General features: G+C 43.2%; 1 protein-coding gene across 1 annotated transcript in view; it reads right to left on the reverse strand.

Annotated features, from left to right (window-relative positions):
- Positions 1-18,085, reverse strand: part of KMT2A (lysine methyltransferase 2A) — an 87,728-nt gene that overhangs the window by 16,144 nt on the left and 53,499 nt on the right. Inside the window, 10 exon segments of the mRNA XM_044996714.1 lie at positions 3,151-3,228; positions 5,629-9,928; positions 10,918-11,103; positions 12,866-13,026; positions 13,315-13,393; positions 13,491-13,608; positions 13,908-14,066; positions 15,746-15,883; positions 16,600-16,706; positions 17,708-17,901. Coding sequence (XP_044852649.1) covers positions 3,151-3,228; positions 5,629-9,928; positions 10,918-11,103; positions 12,866-13,026; positions 13,315-13,393; positions 13,491-13,608; positions 13,908-14,066; positions 15,746-15,883; positions 16,600-16,706; positions 17,708-17,901 — 5,520 coding nt within the window.

Below are 18,085 nucleotides of genomic sequence, written 5' to 3' on the forward strand. Positions count from 1 at the left end.
CTGGGAGGCAGTGACCGTGAGATGGTCAAGTTCAGGAGCCTGACACAAGGAAGAAAGGAGAGCAGCAGAATACGGACCCTGGACTTCAGAAAAGCAGACTTTGACTCCCTCAGGGAGCTGATGGGCAGGATCCCCTGGGAGGAAAGGGGGAAAGGAGTCCAGGAGAGCTGGCTGTATTTTAAAGAATCCCTATTGAGGCAGCAGGAACAAACCATCCCGATGTGTAGGAAGAAGAGTAAATATGGCAGGCGACCAGCTTGGCGTAACAGTGAAATCCTTGCTGATCTTAAACTCAAAAAATCAGCTTACAAGATGTGGAAAATTGGACAAATGACCAGGGAGGAGTATAAAAATATTGCCCAGGCATGCAGGAGTGAAATCAGGAAGGCCAAATCACACTTGGAGTTGTTGCTAGCAAGGGATGTGAAGGGTAACAAGAAGGGGTTCTACAGGTACATTAGCAACAAGAAGGTGGTCAGAGAAAGTGTGAGCCCCTTACTGAATGGGGGAGGCAACCTAGTGACAGAGAATGTGGAAAAAGCTAATGTACTCGATGCTTTTTTCACCTCTGTCTTCACAAACAAGGTCAGCTCCCAGACTGCTGCAGTGCGCAGCACAGTATGGGGAGGAGGTGACCGGCCCTCTGTGGAGAAAGTAGTAAGTGGTTTGGGACTATTTAGAAAAGCTGGATGAGCACAAGTCCATGGGGCCGGATGCGCTGCATACAAGGGTGCCAAAGGAGTTGGCAGATGTGATTGCAGAGCCATTGGCCATTATCTTTGAAAACTCATGGCAATCGGGCAAGGTCCCGGATGACTGGAAAAAGGCTACTGTAGTTCCCATCTTTAAAAAAGGGAAGGAGGAGGATCTGGGGAACTACAGCCCAGTCAGCCTCACCTCAGTCCCTGGAAAAATCATGGAGCAGGTCCTCAAGGAATCCATTTTGAAGCACTTCGAGGAGAGGAAAGTGACCAGGAACAGTCAGCATGGATTCACGAAGGACAAGTCATGCCTGACTAACCTGATTGCCTTCTATGAGGAGATAACTGGGTCTGTGGATGAGGGGAAAGCATTGGACATGTTCTTCTTTGACTTTAGCAAAGCTTTTGATACGGTCTCCCACAGTATTCTTGCCAGCAAGTTAAAGTAGTATGGGCTGGATGATTGGACTATAAGGTGGATAGAAAGCTGGCTAGATCGTCAGGCTCAACGGGTAATCATCAATGGCTCGATGTCTAGTTGGCAGCCGGTATCAAATGGAGTGCCCCAACGGTCGGTCCTGGGACTGGTTTTGTTCAACATCTTCATTAACGATCTGGAGAATGGCGTGTACTGCACCCTCAGCAAGTTTGCAGATGACACTAAACTGGGAGGAGTGATAGATCCGCTGGAGGGTAGGGATAGGATACAGAGGGACCTAGACAAATCAGAGAATTGGGCCAAAAGAAATCCGATGAGGTTCAACAAGGACAAGCGCAAAGTCCTGCACTTAGGACGGAAGAATCCCATGCACTGCTACAGACTAAGGATCGAGTGGCTAGGCAGCAGTTCTGCAGAAAAGGACCTAGGGGTTACAGTGGATGAGAAGCTGGATACGAGTCTACAGTGCGCCCTTGTTGCCAAGAAGGCTAACGGCATTTTGGGCTGTATTAGTAGGAGCATTGCCAGCAGATCGAGGGACATGATCGTTCCCCTCTATTCTGCATTGGTGAGGCCTCACCTGGGGTACTGTGTCCAGTTTTGGGCCCCACACTATAAGCAGAATGTGGAGAAACTGGAAAAAGAGTCCAGCAGAGGGCAACAAAAATGATTAGGGACTAGAGCACATAATGTATGACGAGAGGCGGAGGAAACTGGGATTATTTAGTCTGCAAAAAAGAAGAATGAGGAGGGATTGGATAGCTGCTTTCAACTACCCGAAAGGGGTTCCAAAGAGGATGAATCTAGACTGTTCTCAGTGGTGGCAGATGACAGAACAAGGAGTAATGGTCTCACGTTGCAGTGGGGGAGGTTTAGGTTGAATATTAGGAAAAACTTTTTCACTAGGAGGGTGGTGAAGCACTGACGGGTTCCCTACGGAGGTGGTGGAATCTCCTTCCTTAGAGATTTTTAAGGTCAGGCTTGACAAAGCCCTGCTGGGATGATTTAGTTGGGGATTGGTCCTGCTTTGAGCAGGGGGTTGGACCAGATGACCTCCTGAGGTCCCTTCCAACCCTGATATTCTATGATCGCATGAGTGACAGGTGGGTGGGGGTGTGTTTCTGTGGGTGTGCATAAGGGGTTTGAGGTAATACGAACACCTGGAGCTATCCCTCAGGCTAACTTGCGAGTGAAGACAACCCCTTATGCTGATTTAAATCTGGAATAATAGCAGCAGTTAATCAGGCCCCAAAGTTTTCAGACAGAAATATGGTTTTCAACTTGACAGTGTCCGCTTAAGTAGATCTATTTTTGAAGATTAGTACTGTTCTTTAATAGTGCAGTTTAAGTGTCTTCTTTTAAGACTCAATCACTACCAGGAAACTGACAACTATCAAACCTTTCCACTAAAGAACTGAGCGTAGATTTTTAAAAAGAGGTAGTCAATCTCCAGGGGAAACAGTCCCCCTGACAAAATCCATCACAAACTGGCCCCTGGATGGCAGTCTGGAACGCATCTCTAGAAAGAAGCAAAGCAACAAACTGAAGAAAACTGGCTGCCTAGGGAAAGCTTGCACTACTGTATCCATTCTGTGGATATAGGATTTTGACCTGTAGGGCTGCTAATCTGGTAGCTTTTACCAGCCCTAAAAAAAAAATTTTTTACAAACAAGCCACAAGTATGCAACTATTTCCACGCATTTACTCCTGAATCAAATATTCTGAAACCAGCTGGTTTCAACTGAAAATGAAAATATTCTTATAGATTAACATTTATTTCTGAGACATTTACCACTGTGGCATGTGCTCTGATTATGTTATTACGGTGAATCTTGTTCTACTAGATTAAATAAGGATTTAATATTGTGGCTGACAAGTGACATACATTCCAGACTGAAAGCTACTGGGGTATTTTAATACAAGGAAGGAAGAACAGAGTTTTATTTTGTTTATAAGGTACTGAATATAAACCTGCAAAACCTGACGGGGAAGGTTTGTTTTAATACTTACCCTGCAGGTTGCCCAGATGGCTTTTGTGGTAGCTGATCTATACTTGTATCTTGAATGTCTGCCTTCACCACGGGAGTCCTGGAACAGAAAGATTTGGGATAATTCAGAAGACTGTACAAATAAGAATTTCCTGTGACCAAGAATTAATGGGACTGCCGTAAGTGATTCAGCATTTCAGCAAACTATAAAATTAGGAACAAATGCTACTGTGAAGCCAGAGGACAGAAAGTAAATCAAATTGATAGTGCTTTAGGTCAGATTCAAGACTTGCACTTCAAAGGAATGGAGTACTCTAGGATCTTTACAAGGATGTTTCTGGATAACCATAAGCATGGAGCCACGGGGACAATCCATAAAGGATGGTATGCTGGGAAAAAAATAGCCTAGAATATTTACAAAATAGAAGACCAATTATGTCTAAAAGATTGTGGATCAATTGCTTTTCAAAACAGACTTACCAGCACTGAGTTAAAAAACATCAAGGAACTGTAGAACTGAGTCATATGACCCAACTAACCAGAGTAAAAGGTCAAGGTACCCGCCTAGTACTTTTGGGCAGGTCCCTTGCCCTGCAGGAACCGCAGTGGATTGCTGGGTTGCCCTTGGTCAAATCCCTTATCATATGGACTGCTGGCAATGTCACATAGCGAGGACATTTGGAGGACTTTCTGAACAAAAACGTTAAGTGTCACATCCAGCACCCAGGTCCACAGTCCTTATTCTCCCTTCTTCCTACAGATTTGCACCTCAAGTAAAATCACCAAGACAAATGCTACTTCAATTCAAAGACTGGAAAGAAATTGCCATACAGTGAGACACTTGAGCCCAGTCTGTTTAGTTTATCAAAACAAATCAAAGAATGATATAAATGTAGGACTGGAAAGGACCCAAGAAGATTGAGAGTTGACCTGATTACAGTGTATAAGTACTTCACTGAGAGAATATACCAAGTACTGAACTGCTCTTTAAAATAGTTTAAATTCTATAAACTGATGTTAATTGGCAGTTGTGAAAACATCCCAGAACCTGGTGGCAAAGTCACGTGCTGTTCCCGAAGACCAAGAACCATTGGCTGGAAGTTAAAACCAGACAAATTCAAGTTAGAAAACAAACATTTAAAAAGTGGGGGCATTTAACCATCAGAACAAGCTACCAAGGAAAGTGGTAAACTCTCTTCAAATGCAGACTGACTAAAACATCTTCATGAAAAGCAAACACAAGCTATTGGGCTCAGTACAGGAGTAATGGGGTGAAATTCTTTTGCCTGTAATATATATATAGATCTGACTAAATTATCTAATTATCCCTTCTGGCTTTAAATTCCATAAACATTCCCTATAACATGTGAGTCCTCCTTCCAAAGGAAAGAGAAAACCCTGTTGCATGATGAAAATGCAGTGTGATTACTGACATACCACTTTAACCCTTTCATTAATTCAACAACTAAAAAGACATCTATCCAAGGCTCCAGAAGCATTTACACACAATTAACCATATAATTAAATCTCAGCAGCGTTAACATGCTATTAACAACATTTAACGGAGAGTATTCTACTCCTGTGACATTTTAAAATCGTACCATGTCGTTCAAGAAAGAAGAGAAATGAGAGGGCAAAATATAGGGCAGAATGAATTCAAAACAATTTATGAACTGTAAGTAGGGATACCACTTCCCCAGCCACTAAAATATAGACATTTCTAAAAGTGAAAGAGGACACTTGTTTTCCAGCACACAGCACCACCACACAACAATCAGGGTGTGCAGAATCCCATTGCCACTTGAAATAGCAGGGTTACTTGGGAAGGCAGAGTGTAATAATCCAATTAGAAATTTGGCTAGGATGTTAGGACTAACTCTCCTCTTGCAAAAAGTACCATGGGATCGTCAAATGACAACTGGTCAGAGGCTCAGTTTTAAGTTCTACCTAAAAAGCTGGTATTGTGAGCATCATAGTACTTCCATAGGAACATACTAGAGCACTCTCTTGGTAATGACTTGGAAGAGTGCAACTTCCTCAGACCACCACCATTTCCTGTAACCACCATGTTTTCCTTGCAGCGTTCCAATCCAAGTTCTAATCAGGCCAAATGCTGCCAGATTTTAAGATAACAAGTATATATTGATAGATCCAAAGTTTCTATCAACATGATAGCTAACCACCAACTAAATTATAGCACAGCTAGAGGTACCGCGTTCGCAAACAACTCTGCTCCCCCAAATAAATGGTTACCAACAATCTGACAGGGCTGTCAACCATGAATGAAGGCAAAGATTGTGTGTTGACTTCTTTAGAAATCTGCTTTCCCTGTCCAGATGTCCACTGATGGCAGTGAATGCTACTCTAGAATTTTCTACTAAAGGATTCACTATGAGAAGATAAAAAGGAAATTTGATGTAGGGACAAGTGCAACAAGAGCCAATTTTTACCACTGTTACAAAACCTCAGGGATACACAAAAGCAAATGTGTTTCTCTTACCCTGCAGCTGAGACCTGGGATACAGCATTGGCCCCTCTGTCTGGAATGTGTACTTCAGGGGGACTGGTCCACATGTGAGAAGTTTTATGCTTCTTTCCATTCGCTTTGTCTAAAGGCGATTGAATTCGTTTAATTTTTGGCTTCATTTTTGTGGGACCAAGCACTGAGCTACTTGCAGACTGTTGGCCAGATGACGGGGAGCCTCCAGGCGAAGCTGAACTGGCATGCATTACAGTTGAGGAAACCTTGCTTTGCTCGAGTCCTGTGTTGTTAGGAATGTCCACTAGCTGAGGAAAGCTTGACAACTGAGGTGCTGAAGCAGTGGCAAGGTCCAGCTGGGAAGAAGCATTTTTGATGGCTAAAAGTTGTGTCATATGCTGAAGCTGATAAGGACCTTCTGGGTCAGTGGATGATTGAGCAACTGTCATGCCCATAGTCTGTGCTGAAGGCAATACACATACGCTTGATGCAGCTGTCATTGCTGCTGTAGCTGGAGTTTGCGATGTCCCCAGTTGTGAAAACATCCCAGAACCTGGTGGCAAAGTCATGTGCTGTTCTTGAAGACCAAGGCTTTGCTGACTGGCTTTGATCAAGAGATTGCTTATTGAGCCAAGGTCTCCCAACAATCCAGGGCTAGTTAATGTTACAGAACCCTGTCCCAAAACATGGCCAGGTACTGACCCACCAGTGCTAGGTGCTGCTGTGGCCTGCATGGATACTACATTCAGCACGGATGAATTTGATGCTAGTCCTGACACTGGCCCTGTCGTGAGGTGGCCGGCATCTGGTCCAATAATGCTGGGTGAAGTGCCAACTGCTGCAGCAGGGGCTGCTCCCACACCTTGGGGCAGCAAAGACGCTTGCTCAAAATACATGACTCCAGACTTAGACCTTTTAATAATATTGGGAACAGTTCTATGGGATGTCGAATTCCCAAGGGTCCCCAAATCTAATGGGCTGTTGGAAAGTTGGGAGGGAGCAAAATTAATCAAAGTCATGTTAGAAACCATATCTGAAGGAGCTGCAGACGGAGCTAGCTTTTTATTCTTCCGTGACTGCAGTCGGGATATTGGCCGTTTCTTCACAAGGCCAGAGGTTGGGGTGGTAACTGTAGTGCCAAGGTCTGTCCTCTGGCTTGCTTCAGACACTAAAAGCTGAGGATCAGGAGGTGGTTGTACACCAATAAGGAGACCTGACGCAGGACTGCCAATATTTGGTGGGAAACCACTCTGAGTAGCTGTGGGAAAGGTATGCAAATGCTGGTGATGGGACATAGGCAGCAGTCCTTTGCTAGTGGGGGGGAATAAAGACTGAGATGATGGCAGGCTTGGGTTCAATTCCGTAGTCAAAGTAAGTGCACTTCCCATGGGCCCTAGTACTGAAGTATTGGTCTCCATTACGCTCTGTGCAGAACTACCAGGAGTCAGCTGTATTTTTTGTGTAACACCATTGGGAAGAGTCTGGAGGACATAGAGAGGCTGCATATTCTGATTGACTACCAGAAGTTTTTCAGTGGCTGGTTTTAGGTGGGGCGGGGTTGTCTGTACTGCAGCATTAGAAATCTGAGATGGACCAGAACTGTCAGTGGAGTTTGGAACATATTTTTGGTTTTGAAGAGGAACAGTAGGTGATACTGGCACTTGGAGTCCAGGGGTACCACTGTTCCTAGTTAAATCCTGGTTGCTGCCATGTCCTTGCTCTACTGAGGCGCAAGGTGGGCTGGCTATGTGCTCTGCATCTATGTGACCCTGGATGAAATGCTCAGGAGTCATATGTCCTTCAGGGCTTGGGTCTACCCCTGGGCTTAAAAGAGTTGCATCCCCTTCACCGGAGGCAGATTTTTCTGTGACTGTAACTCTCTTCTCTCCAGATTCTGTGGAAGGTAAAGCCAGTATAGACCTCTCTCCTGAAGATGAGAGTGAAGACTCTGAAATTACAGCAAGCCTGTTGCGATTTTGGCTGGGCACAGTAGGACTACGAGTAGTTAGAACGGAGAGATCTGATGGAAGTTCTAAAGGCAACTCAAACTGCTCCTCTGCTGATATAGAGGAAGAAACACTACTATCCACTGGTTCAGCAGTTGGCAGCTGTTGAGAAAACACTTCAAACAAACCCATGTCCTTGCCACGATTACTATCAAGACCTAGCCCTTCCCCCAGTGTTAGAAGTTCAGATGAAGAGGACTCCGGGCTCTCTCCTAAAGCCTGCATCGATGGTGTATTCTTTAGTACAAAGTCCATGATGTCCGAAGGGAGAATGTTTCCACAATCATCGCTATTGTTATTGTCAGAGTCGGATTTTAGCAGTTCTGTGTTAAAAGTATCCAATAAGTTCTTATCTGAGGGTGTGCTAGCATGAGCTCTACGGCCTGTGTCCAAGGAACTCAGCTGAGCTTCCAAGGAATCCTGACCCTGTGTTTTAACCCTGCTTACAGAATGGCAGTTATCAATCTTTGGGTCAGTCTTATGGCCAGTAGAGCTCTTGGTGACCTGTACTTTCTCTCCAGCTTCTTCAGCTCGATCAAGCTTTAAGTTTTCAGTCCCATTTTCTTTGCCACTTCTTTTGGTTACCTGATTTACTTTTCTTGTTGTTGCTGTAACACTTGTATCACTTTCTGTTCCATCATCCACACCATCTAACTGGGAGATTTTGGGAAGATTGCACTGCTCCTCCTCCTTGAATAAATTATGGGATCCAAGCCTGTCTTCTGCACTTGAGGAAACCACTGTCCTGGTGAAATTGTAGTAGTACAAGTCATCTTCATCCGAAGTACTTAAGTCATCTGCACCATCTACTTGTCCTTCTGCAGACCTCTTTCCTCGCTTCTTCCCAGTTGAGTTGCTGTAAAATGGAATGTCTTCCTCTCCATAAGATCTCACACCATACAAAGGAGTTAATCCAAAGAACATGTTAGATCTTGCCCGAGCACTTCGCCGGGGATACCTCCGCTTGTAGGAACCATCTTCCTGAGCTTTAGTTCCATCCTGAAGCATCAAGTTTCTGTCTTCAACAGGCAGATTCGGATAAGAATTATTTTGAGATTCCTGGGTAGGAGTATCACTTGGACTTCCCTGGACAACAGAACCATCTCCTTGGCTTTCAGAAGTTGAAGACAGCTCTGTCAAAGCAGTTGGTTCTGCACCCTTACTCTGCGATTCGGCATCACTTTCTTTCTGTGCATTTTTAGATTGGCTTTCACTTTCCATCTTGAGAGGAGTCAGGGTTACTTTAACTGTGCGTTTTCTAGGAGCCTGTGCTTCCTTTGAGGCCACTTCAACTTGCACCAATGGAGCTTTAGATGCCCCTTGTGCAGGTGGAGACTTATCCCCCGTTTTCTCAGCAGAAACATTACTACACAACCTCTGACTAATCTGTTCAGTTGCCAAAACCTGATTGATGAATTCTGGTTTTAAGCTTCCTTCATCACAGGCTGTCAATTGACTCGAGTCTGTAAAAGTTTTTACAGAATGTTTCTCTTTGAAAGTGTCTTTTGTTAACTTTTTTCCTTTCTGTCGCCTGTCTCTGCAAGCAGAAACCACATGGTCACTTGCTGCAGAAGATCTGCTACTTATTCCAGCAGGCTTTAAGTTCTTTCCATCTATGTCTTCAACAGAAGGGATTTTTTCTGGTTGTATGAGGTCCATATGTAGGTCTCTCTCTTTCCTTGGGCCTCTCTGATGGAAAGATGGAAAGGGCATTGTATCTTTGGAAGAAAGTGTTGCAGAAGAAGGTTCTTGAAAAGTTCCCTTTTTATTAATGTTTAATTCTATGCCTGATGTACTAAGCACTTGGGTGGACATTTTAGTATTCCCAGATGAAGCAAAGCTATGAGCTGAAGAATCTGAGTCCTTTGAGCTCAACAATTTTGTCTTCTCTCCCTTTGAAGATGTGATTTTGGTCATCAACTCTGAACTGGTAGAGTGTTTTATTTCTGAAGACTGAGATCCACCCAAATGACAAATTTTACTTCCATTTTTAGCTACCGTTCTTGGAGAGCTTGAAGAGTTAGGGCTATTTTGAGCTAAAGCACTTGGAGTACTTAAATTCACTGACCCTTTGAAGTTGTCTATATTTTTTGAGCTTGATTCATGCTCTGAAGAGGATCCAATACTAGATACTCCAGGCACAGTGTGTCTGGAGTAAGTGTTCCCAACTCTGGTGGGAAAAATCATTTGGAGTTTTGACTGCTGTTGTGACAAAGAGGAGGTACTGTGTCTCCTAGAGCCAATGCTTCTAAGTCCAGACGATAATAAAGGATCTCCCACTGTTACTATTTCATGGGTCATTGGCGTAGGACTTCCTGAAGAGGAAAAGCAGGAAAAAAAAATACAGTGAAACAATATGGGTATCACATAGCCAACACATACATGCAATTTGATTATACAAACGATGCACATACCTAAGAAATTCCACAAACAAAACATATTTTAGAAAAACTGTCAAATTAAAAATGAAGAAATAAGACTGAAGATACGTATTCCCCAAAAATCAGTCTCTTGGTAAATATCCAATATTGTCAGCTCTGCATCTTTTGAAGCTAAAAGTTGATAATTTCTGAATTATATCCTGTAGGGTTCAATGCTATACAATTTCAAGTCTCTGAAATGCAAGAACTAATTCTGATTTACAAAGACATCATAAAAGTTAAACAAATGAATTCAAAATAACTCTGAAGTATTATTTTACTTGCTACCCCTCACTGCTGGCAACATTACACATGTTAATGTCAGCGCATACTAGTTTCAGGATAACTGAAGAGGATTACTATCTTGTCTTTAAAAGTAAATTTGAACTGATGCTTAATGTAGGTTTTCAACACACTTTGGAAATAATTCAGTAAGTATGCCCTCTTTTTGACTAAAACTGAACTTTTATATATCTTTCATCCAAAAGATTTCAAAGCTTTTTATAAAAGATCCTACAAATGCTTTTTAAAACAACACATGATCACCACACAAAAGAAGTAGATCACCCAAGATACTGAAACTTTGAGTCTCACTAAAAAGTGCCATTTAAAGTTTTTGGGACCTTAATAAGCCAAAACTATGACCACTGCTGAGAGCTATGACAATTCTAGAGCCTTTTCCTGGGCATATTTTTGTTTTGAGTATGCAGTCCTTGACAAATAATCTCTCCTGCATGTCCCCCAGACTCTCTCTTCTTCCCTCATGCTCCATTTTGCACTATCATTTCCACAACAAGCAAACTGAGTATCTAAAGTGAGCAGAACTTCTGAGAAACAAAGCATGAGAGAGACACAAAAACAACGAAAGAAAAGCAGCACAATACCTGCAGAGGGCAAAGGCCTAGACCCAGGAGACCGCTGTGTTAGTGAATAGATTGGTGTCCTGACCCTGGGACCTTTTGAGATCAGAGGATAGTAACAGGAACTGGAGGTCTGAGAATGCAGAGGACGATCTGGAGATGGAGGGTTTACCATTTCTGGTGTATTTTGAATCTCTTTGGATAGGGTTTCTGCTGCAGAGTAAGAGTAATAAAAATTCAGACATTAAAAACTAAAACCCTGGACCATCTGTTGCTGACAAGTTTAACTCAGAGAAGTCAAGATACATTTTTTAAACAAAACATAAAACCACTGACATCTTATATTAGATCCTCAGGAAGTAATAGTCTAATTTCTCGCTCCGAAATAAATTTTTTCAGCTGAAACACTTAAACAAAAAATACAATGTAAAACTAATTTATGACCCACCCATGTGGCAGCTTCACTAACACTTTGTCCTGGGGTAATGACCTTGTCTTTTTACATGTCAATAAAGCCCCATGAACACCTTTGCCACTACAGTAATAAGAAAGTCTCCTGATTCCCAAGCCTTGGCTATAACTACCTACTTAGGTACTCAGTGAAGCAATGCGTACAAGAGGGATGTATATTCTGGTGTGCCCCAACTGCTCCACGTAGACCTACTGACACACTCTAAAAGGTGTCCAGTGCCCACTGATGTAGTTCTTTCTGAAACACTACTATGTTAACATGCACTAGGAACCTCTTAGAAAGCATTGGCAGTGTCTACACGGGGCAGTTAGAGAGCAACGCTTTCGATCATTCTGCAATTTACACCAGTCTAGTGCACACTGCCACAGTGTGTAGACAAACCCTTACTCTCCCCTTCTATCCACAGACTTGCACTACAGTCAAAGTCCTCATGTACTCTTCAGCAAGATTGATTTCAATTCTACAGCAAGGCTCAAAGGATTCTGTTGCAGCAGTCGTGGGGCAGCAAACTTGAAATTTTGTGGCAACTGTAGTTAAATGAAAAATAGAGGATTTAAATAATTCGGTTTTGATCTAAATGGCCTAGGACCTGCCTACCTGAGAAACAGTCTCTTCTTGTGCAATACTGCCACAGTTGTGATGAACTGGAGCCCCAAGGTGACAGAATATTTTCAGAGAGATTCATTGCTTTGGGAGCTATCCTTACTCTAGGTCAGAACAGCTAGGTTCAGCTGATCTTCAAGGGCCAATACAAGGCTCATCTGAATACTCAGGCTTTTGGGGATGTAGGGCTTGAAGAGGAGAGGAATTTTATTGGAGATTGCTGGTGCATTTAGCTGTTTCAGGTTGTTTTTTATTTTTGTCAGAGGTGCCTAAAATAATAAGACAGATACTCTTTTGTGTATGTTTTTAATATACTGCAGGTTTTTGTACAGACAACGCATAACTGCATTGTAGAAGTTGTCTGGAAGTGAAGCTGGAGGTTTTGACAGCTTGGAAGGAGGTAACTGAGGCTGTCAGCATCTGTGGAAGAGTAGGAAGCAGTCTGGAATTATGGAACAGGCATAGCAGTTAGCGGATTTTGCTAAAACTAACAGCAGTGAAATATTTACCAATATTGACATTTAAAGCATAATTTTTGGTTTCAGAGTTAACACCCCTGTGACAAATGGGTCAGTTCACAACTCTCAGAGCTATTGTGTCAGGCTATCTGAAGACTGGAAGGCAATGCTGCATCAGCTTAGGTTCAAGTTTCCAAGACTACCTATGCAACCATGAGTCCTAGAAACAATTTTTTTTAAATAAAATCATAAGATACTGGAGCACACTTCTGCAGCACAGAGGGTATTTTGTGTCAAGTTCTATGTCCAAGAACACACAGGACACAAAATTCACTTTTTGGAATCTCTCTCACCTGCTTACTAAAAATCATGAGCCATATGGTTGAGGAAAAAAATATACAGAGGATTTGCCACTAGAAAAGTATCTTAAGAGACTTGCCTGTTGGGGGTGCTGGACTATGAGCAATTGTCCTGTTCTCATCATGCTCTACAGTGCTATTGATATCTGGCTCTATGATAGGAGGTCGACATTCCATGATCTTACAAGTATACACACAGCGCTTCCGAGCATCTGTTGTGCTCCAGTACACCCTGGAACACCTGGAAAATATTTAGAAAGTAAAATAAATTGTGTCACTAATGTAGAGAGAGACCTCCACATTCCTGTCTTCAGTTTTCATCTTCTCAAAACTATGGAGGCTATATGCTTCCTGTACTATCTGGAATCATCCCAGCCAAATCCCAAGGTTCTTGAGCAGTTTTTACTCAAGCAAGCTACAATCAGCTTCAATGGAAATTTCCCTGAATAAAGACCTATCGATCGAGCCCATGACTGATAAGAGTCTAATACAGTAAGATCTACCTAATGATGAAACAGTTTATACTTACTGATAACCAATGGGGAACAGCTTGTCTTCACAGTCTGACAGATCATTCAGAATTCCTAAGCAGTCTATAGTCATTGAACCTAAACCAGAAAGAGGACAAGAAGAGTTCTAGAAGAGAAAGGAGATCAGATTCCAGCACCAAAAGACAGAACAAACGCTAAGAGACACAGGCCTTACCAATCATCATGTGGATGTTTTCTGGCTCCAGGCCACTAAGAAATTTTCTTCTCAAACTGATCCCTTCAAAGTCCACAAAAACTCTTCTAAGAACTTCAAACCCATTCTCTGGTACCACCTAGAGCAAGAACCCCCCAAGCAACACATTAATTTTAAAGGAAACACGCATGTTTCACCCAACCTCACTCAATGGATACTTGATTTGGTCTCTCAGATGGGGCTGTGTGGAGACTTCTACAGCACTTGCCACATGTATCCAGAGCTATTAGTCACATCACTAACCTCTCTTTCCTACTAGTGTGTCAGGTCCTTACTTTCATGAAGAGCACATTCACCTAAGCCTTTTAAGAAATAAAAATGCTTATTGCTACAGTTCTCCCAAGCCTTGGACAAAAAGGGGTATGAGTGGGATCTCACCTCTCCTTTGATCAAGTCACGATGCCGCTGGCAGTACACTTTCTTATCATCCAGAAAGACACAGTTCTTGGCTCGGGAGCACATGAAGTGATAGTTGCTAGTGCAGGAAGTAAGGCAGCAGCCTACTGTGGCGCCTGACTTTTGGCAGAACTCGCATCTCTACAAAGCCAAAGCATGGCAAAATTACAAAGACGTCTTTTTGAACAAATCTTCATGTCACTATCATTTGTTTCTTTCACAGACTGAAAAAGGGGTTTAGACTTTGAATGAGCTTATGTTAATCAAAGTTAAAAATTATACAAATGAGTTATTCTGCATAGGCTCACACCCAAAAACCCATCCACAGGAGACAGCGCACATGTGCGGGGAGGAGGGAAGGGGGGGGCGTTGTGTTTGCACTGGAGAAAGAAGAAAATTCCCTGAAGACCATACTATTTTCCACCTAAACTTTGGGTCCCTCAAAATCCAGAGAGGTTATCCTGCTGACCCTTCAGGACAAGAACCACGCAGGTATTCTTGGATGAAGCCTGCACAATTGTGCATGTGCAGCCCTGACCTAGAAACGGCAACTACTCCCTCCTGTGGGCCTTGCTGCTGGCAGGGCCGGCTCCAGACCCCAGCGCCCCAAGCACGTGCTTGGGGCGGCGTCCCGCGGGAGGACAGCAGGCGGCTCCAGTGGACCTCCCGCAGGCATGCCTGCGGAGGGTCCGCTGGTCCCGCGGCTCTGTCTGCAGGAGGTCCACCGGAGCCGCGGGACCGGCGAACGCCAGAGCGCCCCCCGTGGCGTGCCACCCTGCTTGGGGCAGTGCAAATCCTAGAGCCGCTCCTGGCTGCTGGCCAAATAACAGGCACAATTTATCGCTATTTTTGAAGTTTTAATATGAAAACCATTGTTTAGGGGGAAATGATGCAGTAACAAGATTTGGCCAGATTACTTCAATTTGATTTGTGCAATTGCCTTCAGCTCCATTTCCTTTCTTCTAGAAGGAAAGCAGCCACTGTGTCACAATAAGAAGGTTAGTTCATTTTCCAAGTCTGGTCAGAATTTAGAAAAACCTTTTGCAGAGTTTATTATGATGTCTCTCTCTGTAAGCGAGATCTCTAAAAAGTAACCAACCTATACTGTAAAAGCAGCAAAGAGTCTTGTGGCACCTTATAGACTAACAGACGTTTTGGAGCATGAGCTTTCGTGGGTGAATACCCACTTCGTCGGATGCATGCACCTATACTGGATTTTATGAACATCCTCAAATGTCAAGCAGCCATTTTGGCTCAGTCAATATCTTATTTTGAACTAACACTCTTTAGCCCTGTTATCCTAGAATTTTGATCTAGGAATAGTGTCTCTCTCTTACCCAAGCCTCACTAGAATCAAGGCAAATGAAGACAGAGATGAACCAGAAAGACCTAACTATATATAGCAACAGTTCTCAAACTGTGGGTCAGGACCCCAAAGTGGGTTGCAAACCCATTTTAATGGGGTTGCCAAGGCTGGTGTTAGACTTGCTGGGGCCTGGGGCTGAACTCACAAAGAATTTGTTCATGGGAGATTCCCCTGTAAAATTCTGAGTCCATAAAGCATTGCCCTCCTATTACAAGCAAATTAACCCTTTGGTCTCCAACATTTTTCTATACCAGGAGTTCACACTGCATCAGGAGGAAAAGTAGGTTTTCAAATGCCAGCCTAAGGACTAGTTAGGGAACATACTCTATGTTACAGACAATGGTAAAACTTAAAATCAGAAATCAGATTAATAATAGGAAGGGAGAGGAGGGAAAAACCCCACAAGAATTCCTCCAGTCTCAACCTTAACCAAGCCACATTTGCTTATACTCACCAACTGCTTCCCTCTGATCACAGCCATGTGTACATTTTTCAGAGACCCATCATCATCCTCAAAAACTTCTGCTGACCATAAAGCACAGTTTACATGTGTCCATTCATTCTGGCCAATGTACAGGAGACGTCCTGCATCCTAAAGAAAAACCATGTAATACATCGTTTTTCAAAGATGCCTTAGGACAGTGGTTTTCAATCTTTTTTCATTTGCAGACCCCTAAAAATTTTGATGGGAGGTGTGCACTCCTTTCAAAATCTTAGACATTTCAACGAAGATTGAAAACCACTGTCCTAAAGTACAGCAATGCATAAAGATCCTAGCAAACTTCCACTTGCACTGGATTTCAATCCACCCAAAAAGGAAGTTGAGCAAATTAGCAGTAATGTCAGTTTAAAAAAAGGACAGCCTAAATAGTAGTTAAGCTCCAATTTTAACCTGTTACATGCTCCATAGAACTCAATGTGCTATGGGAAGCTGAAAAATTAAACTTTTGTTTCTACGAATTTTCTGTCTGTGTCCCAGAATCAGAAATTTCATTGGAAATAAATGCAGCTCATAATTTCCCTCTATGCATTATTTGGTGAACTTGTATCAAAAGAGTGACTCTTAAAATGCCAAAAACAAATAATAATAATAATTAAAATTTGGAATTAAAACCAAACCACACTTCCTGATCAGAACCAGGCTTAAAGAAAAAGTTTTTTTTGGCCTAATGCAGCAATACTATTTTAATATTAACTATGAACAGAGAAATCAGTAAGCATCTATCCTGTTATCAATGGCAGCTCAAAAGGACAATCTATTGTCACAGTCTGTCACTATTATAGAGAGAGTGGTGTGCAGGTACTTACGTTAGCACTATCATCACCATATTTCAGACAGAGTGCACACTGCCTATTGTCTTCCACATCAGGAGGTGGATTAAGTTCAGGGCTATCCTCCCGGCTTCTATCAGAGCCTTACAGCAAAAAGAAAGAATGTTTATTCTTGGCAACTGGTTCTTAAAGAGAGAGTGGGGGAGGGAAATACTTGTTTAGAAAACATGTCAGTTTAAGAGTTTTAAGTGCACAAATGTAGACGAGTCAAATAGCAGCATATGCAGCATTCATTATTAGCCTGAGTGTTTTAAACCAGAGAGCAGGGTCAGTAAGGCAGACCTCAGGGGCTACAGGGCCACTTTCTGGGGAGAAATGAACATGATACTGGCTATGGCTCAGCAGAGGAATCCCAGACAACTGTTCAGGTTAAGATATTTTAAGGTGTTCCTTCGTAGCCTCCTTTCAGGCCAGGCACGTCTATGTAGTTGTCTCTTCCTGGCCCAGAAGACAGGTAGAGGGACCAGTAGAATGTCAGGTCTCACACCTAGTCCCCTGACCTCCCCCTCCTCATGGGCAGGGAGAGAAAAAAGGATGAAGAAAAGACAGCCACCACCCCAAGGGCAATAGTCCCATGCTACAGGGCTGCTCCCATGACCAACTGGAGCCTCCTTTGATCTCACTTGTGGTGTCTACCCTTGCAGCTCCTGGTGTCCTTAATGGAGCCACTCTTCTTCTGCCCCTGGCACTGCTCTGCAACTTCATGTTGCCTTCTGTATCATGTCCCCGACACTCTCCTCTCTGCCTCCCACCCCAGCAGCCTATGTCTTGCTGCCCGCTTCTCATCTCACTACAGCCGGCCCTTGTGCCCAGTTTATTTGAGTGGAGCTACCAGGATCCTGGATGTGCCTCAATCAGCTCTGTCAAACAGCAAATATGCTCATTGCTTGATAAGGTTTGAACTAGCAAGAGATCATGAAACCATTCAGAGATTATTCCAATGCACCCAAGAGTTCTCTCAAAGAATGAGCATGTACAAGCCCCTGTGTGGAGCTAATGCAGTCTGCCCCTTGGCTCTCAAGAGTTTGGAGAAGAATGGGCACATCATGGTTTGGGTCATCTCTACAGGGATCTGGTTTCTTACTAGAGATAGGTGGTGTTGGTGGATGCAGCGGAGTTGGTGAATCTGGTTCTCCAGGCCCTTTGGGTTTTGGAGCTGGAATGATTTTCTTCATCAAAGGGGGCTGTTCAGTGTGGTTATTCTCTTCACGCTCCTGCCACTGAGCATAATTATGGTCAAGTGAAGGAGGCAGCACTGCATTCGGCAACATCCCACTGCTGAAAATGTAAAAAGGAGTCAACGGTCAGACCTGGCTCTACCAATGACTTGGACACTGTAAACAACCCATAGTCTGTATCCAACTACAGTTCCTTTCAATACTTAAAACCTGTATATGCTCCCAACTAATCACTACTACCAATCAGTTACATTTCAACATTTGTGTTGCTGTCGTCTGTTTCC

This window comes from Mauremys mutica, chromosome 22 (genome assembly GCF_020497125.1).
Source record: "Mauremys mutica isolate MM-2020 ecotype Southern chromosome 22, ASM2049712v1, whole genome shotgun sequence".
Taxonomy (NCBI): Eukaryota; Metazoa; Chordata; order Testudines; family Geoemydidae; genus Mauremys; species Mauremys mutica.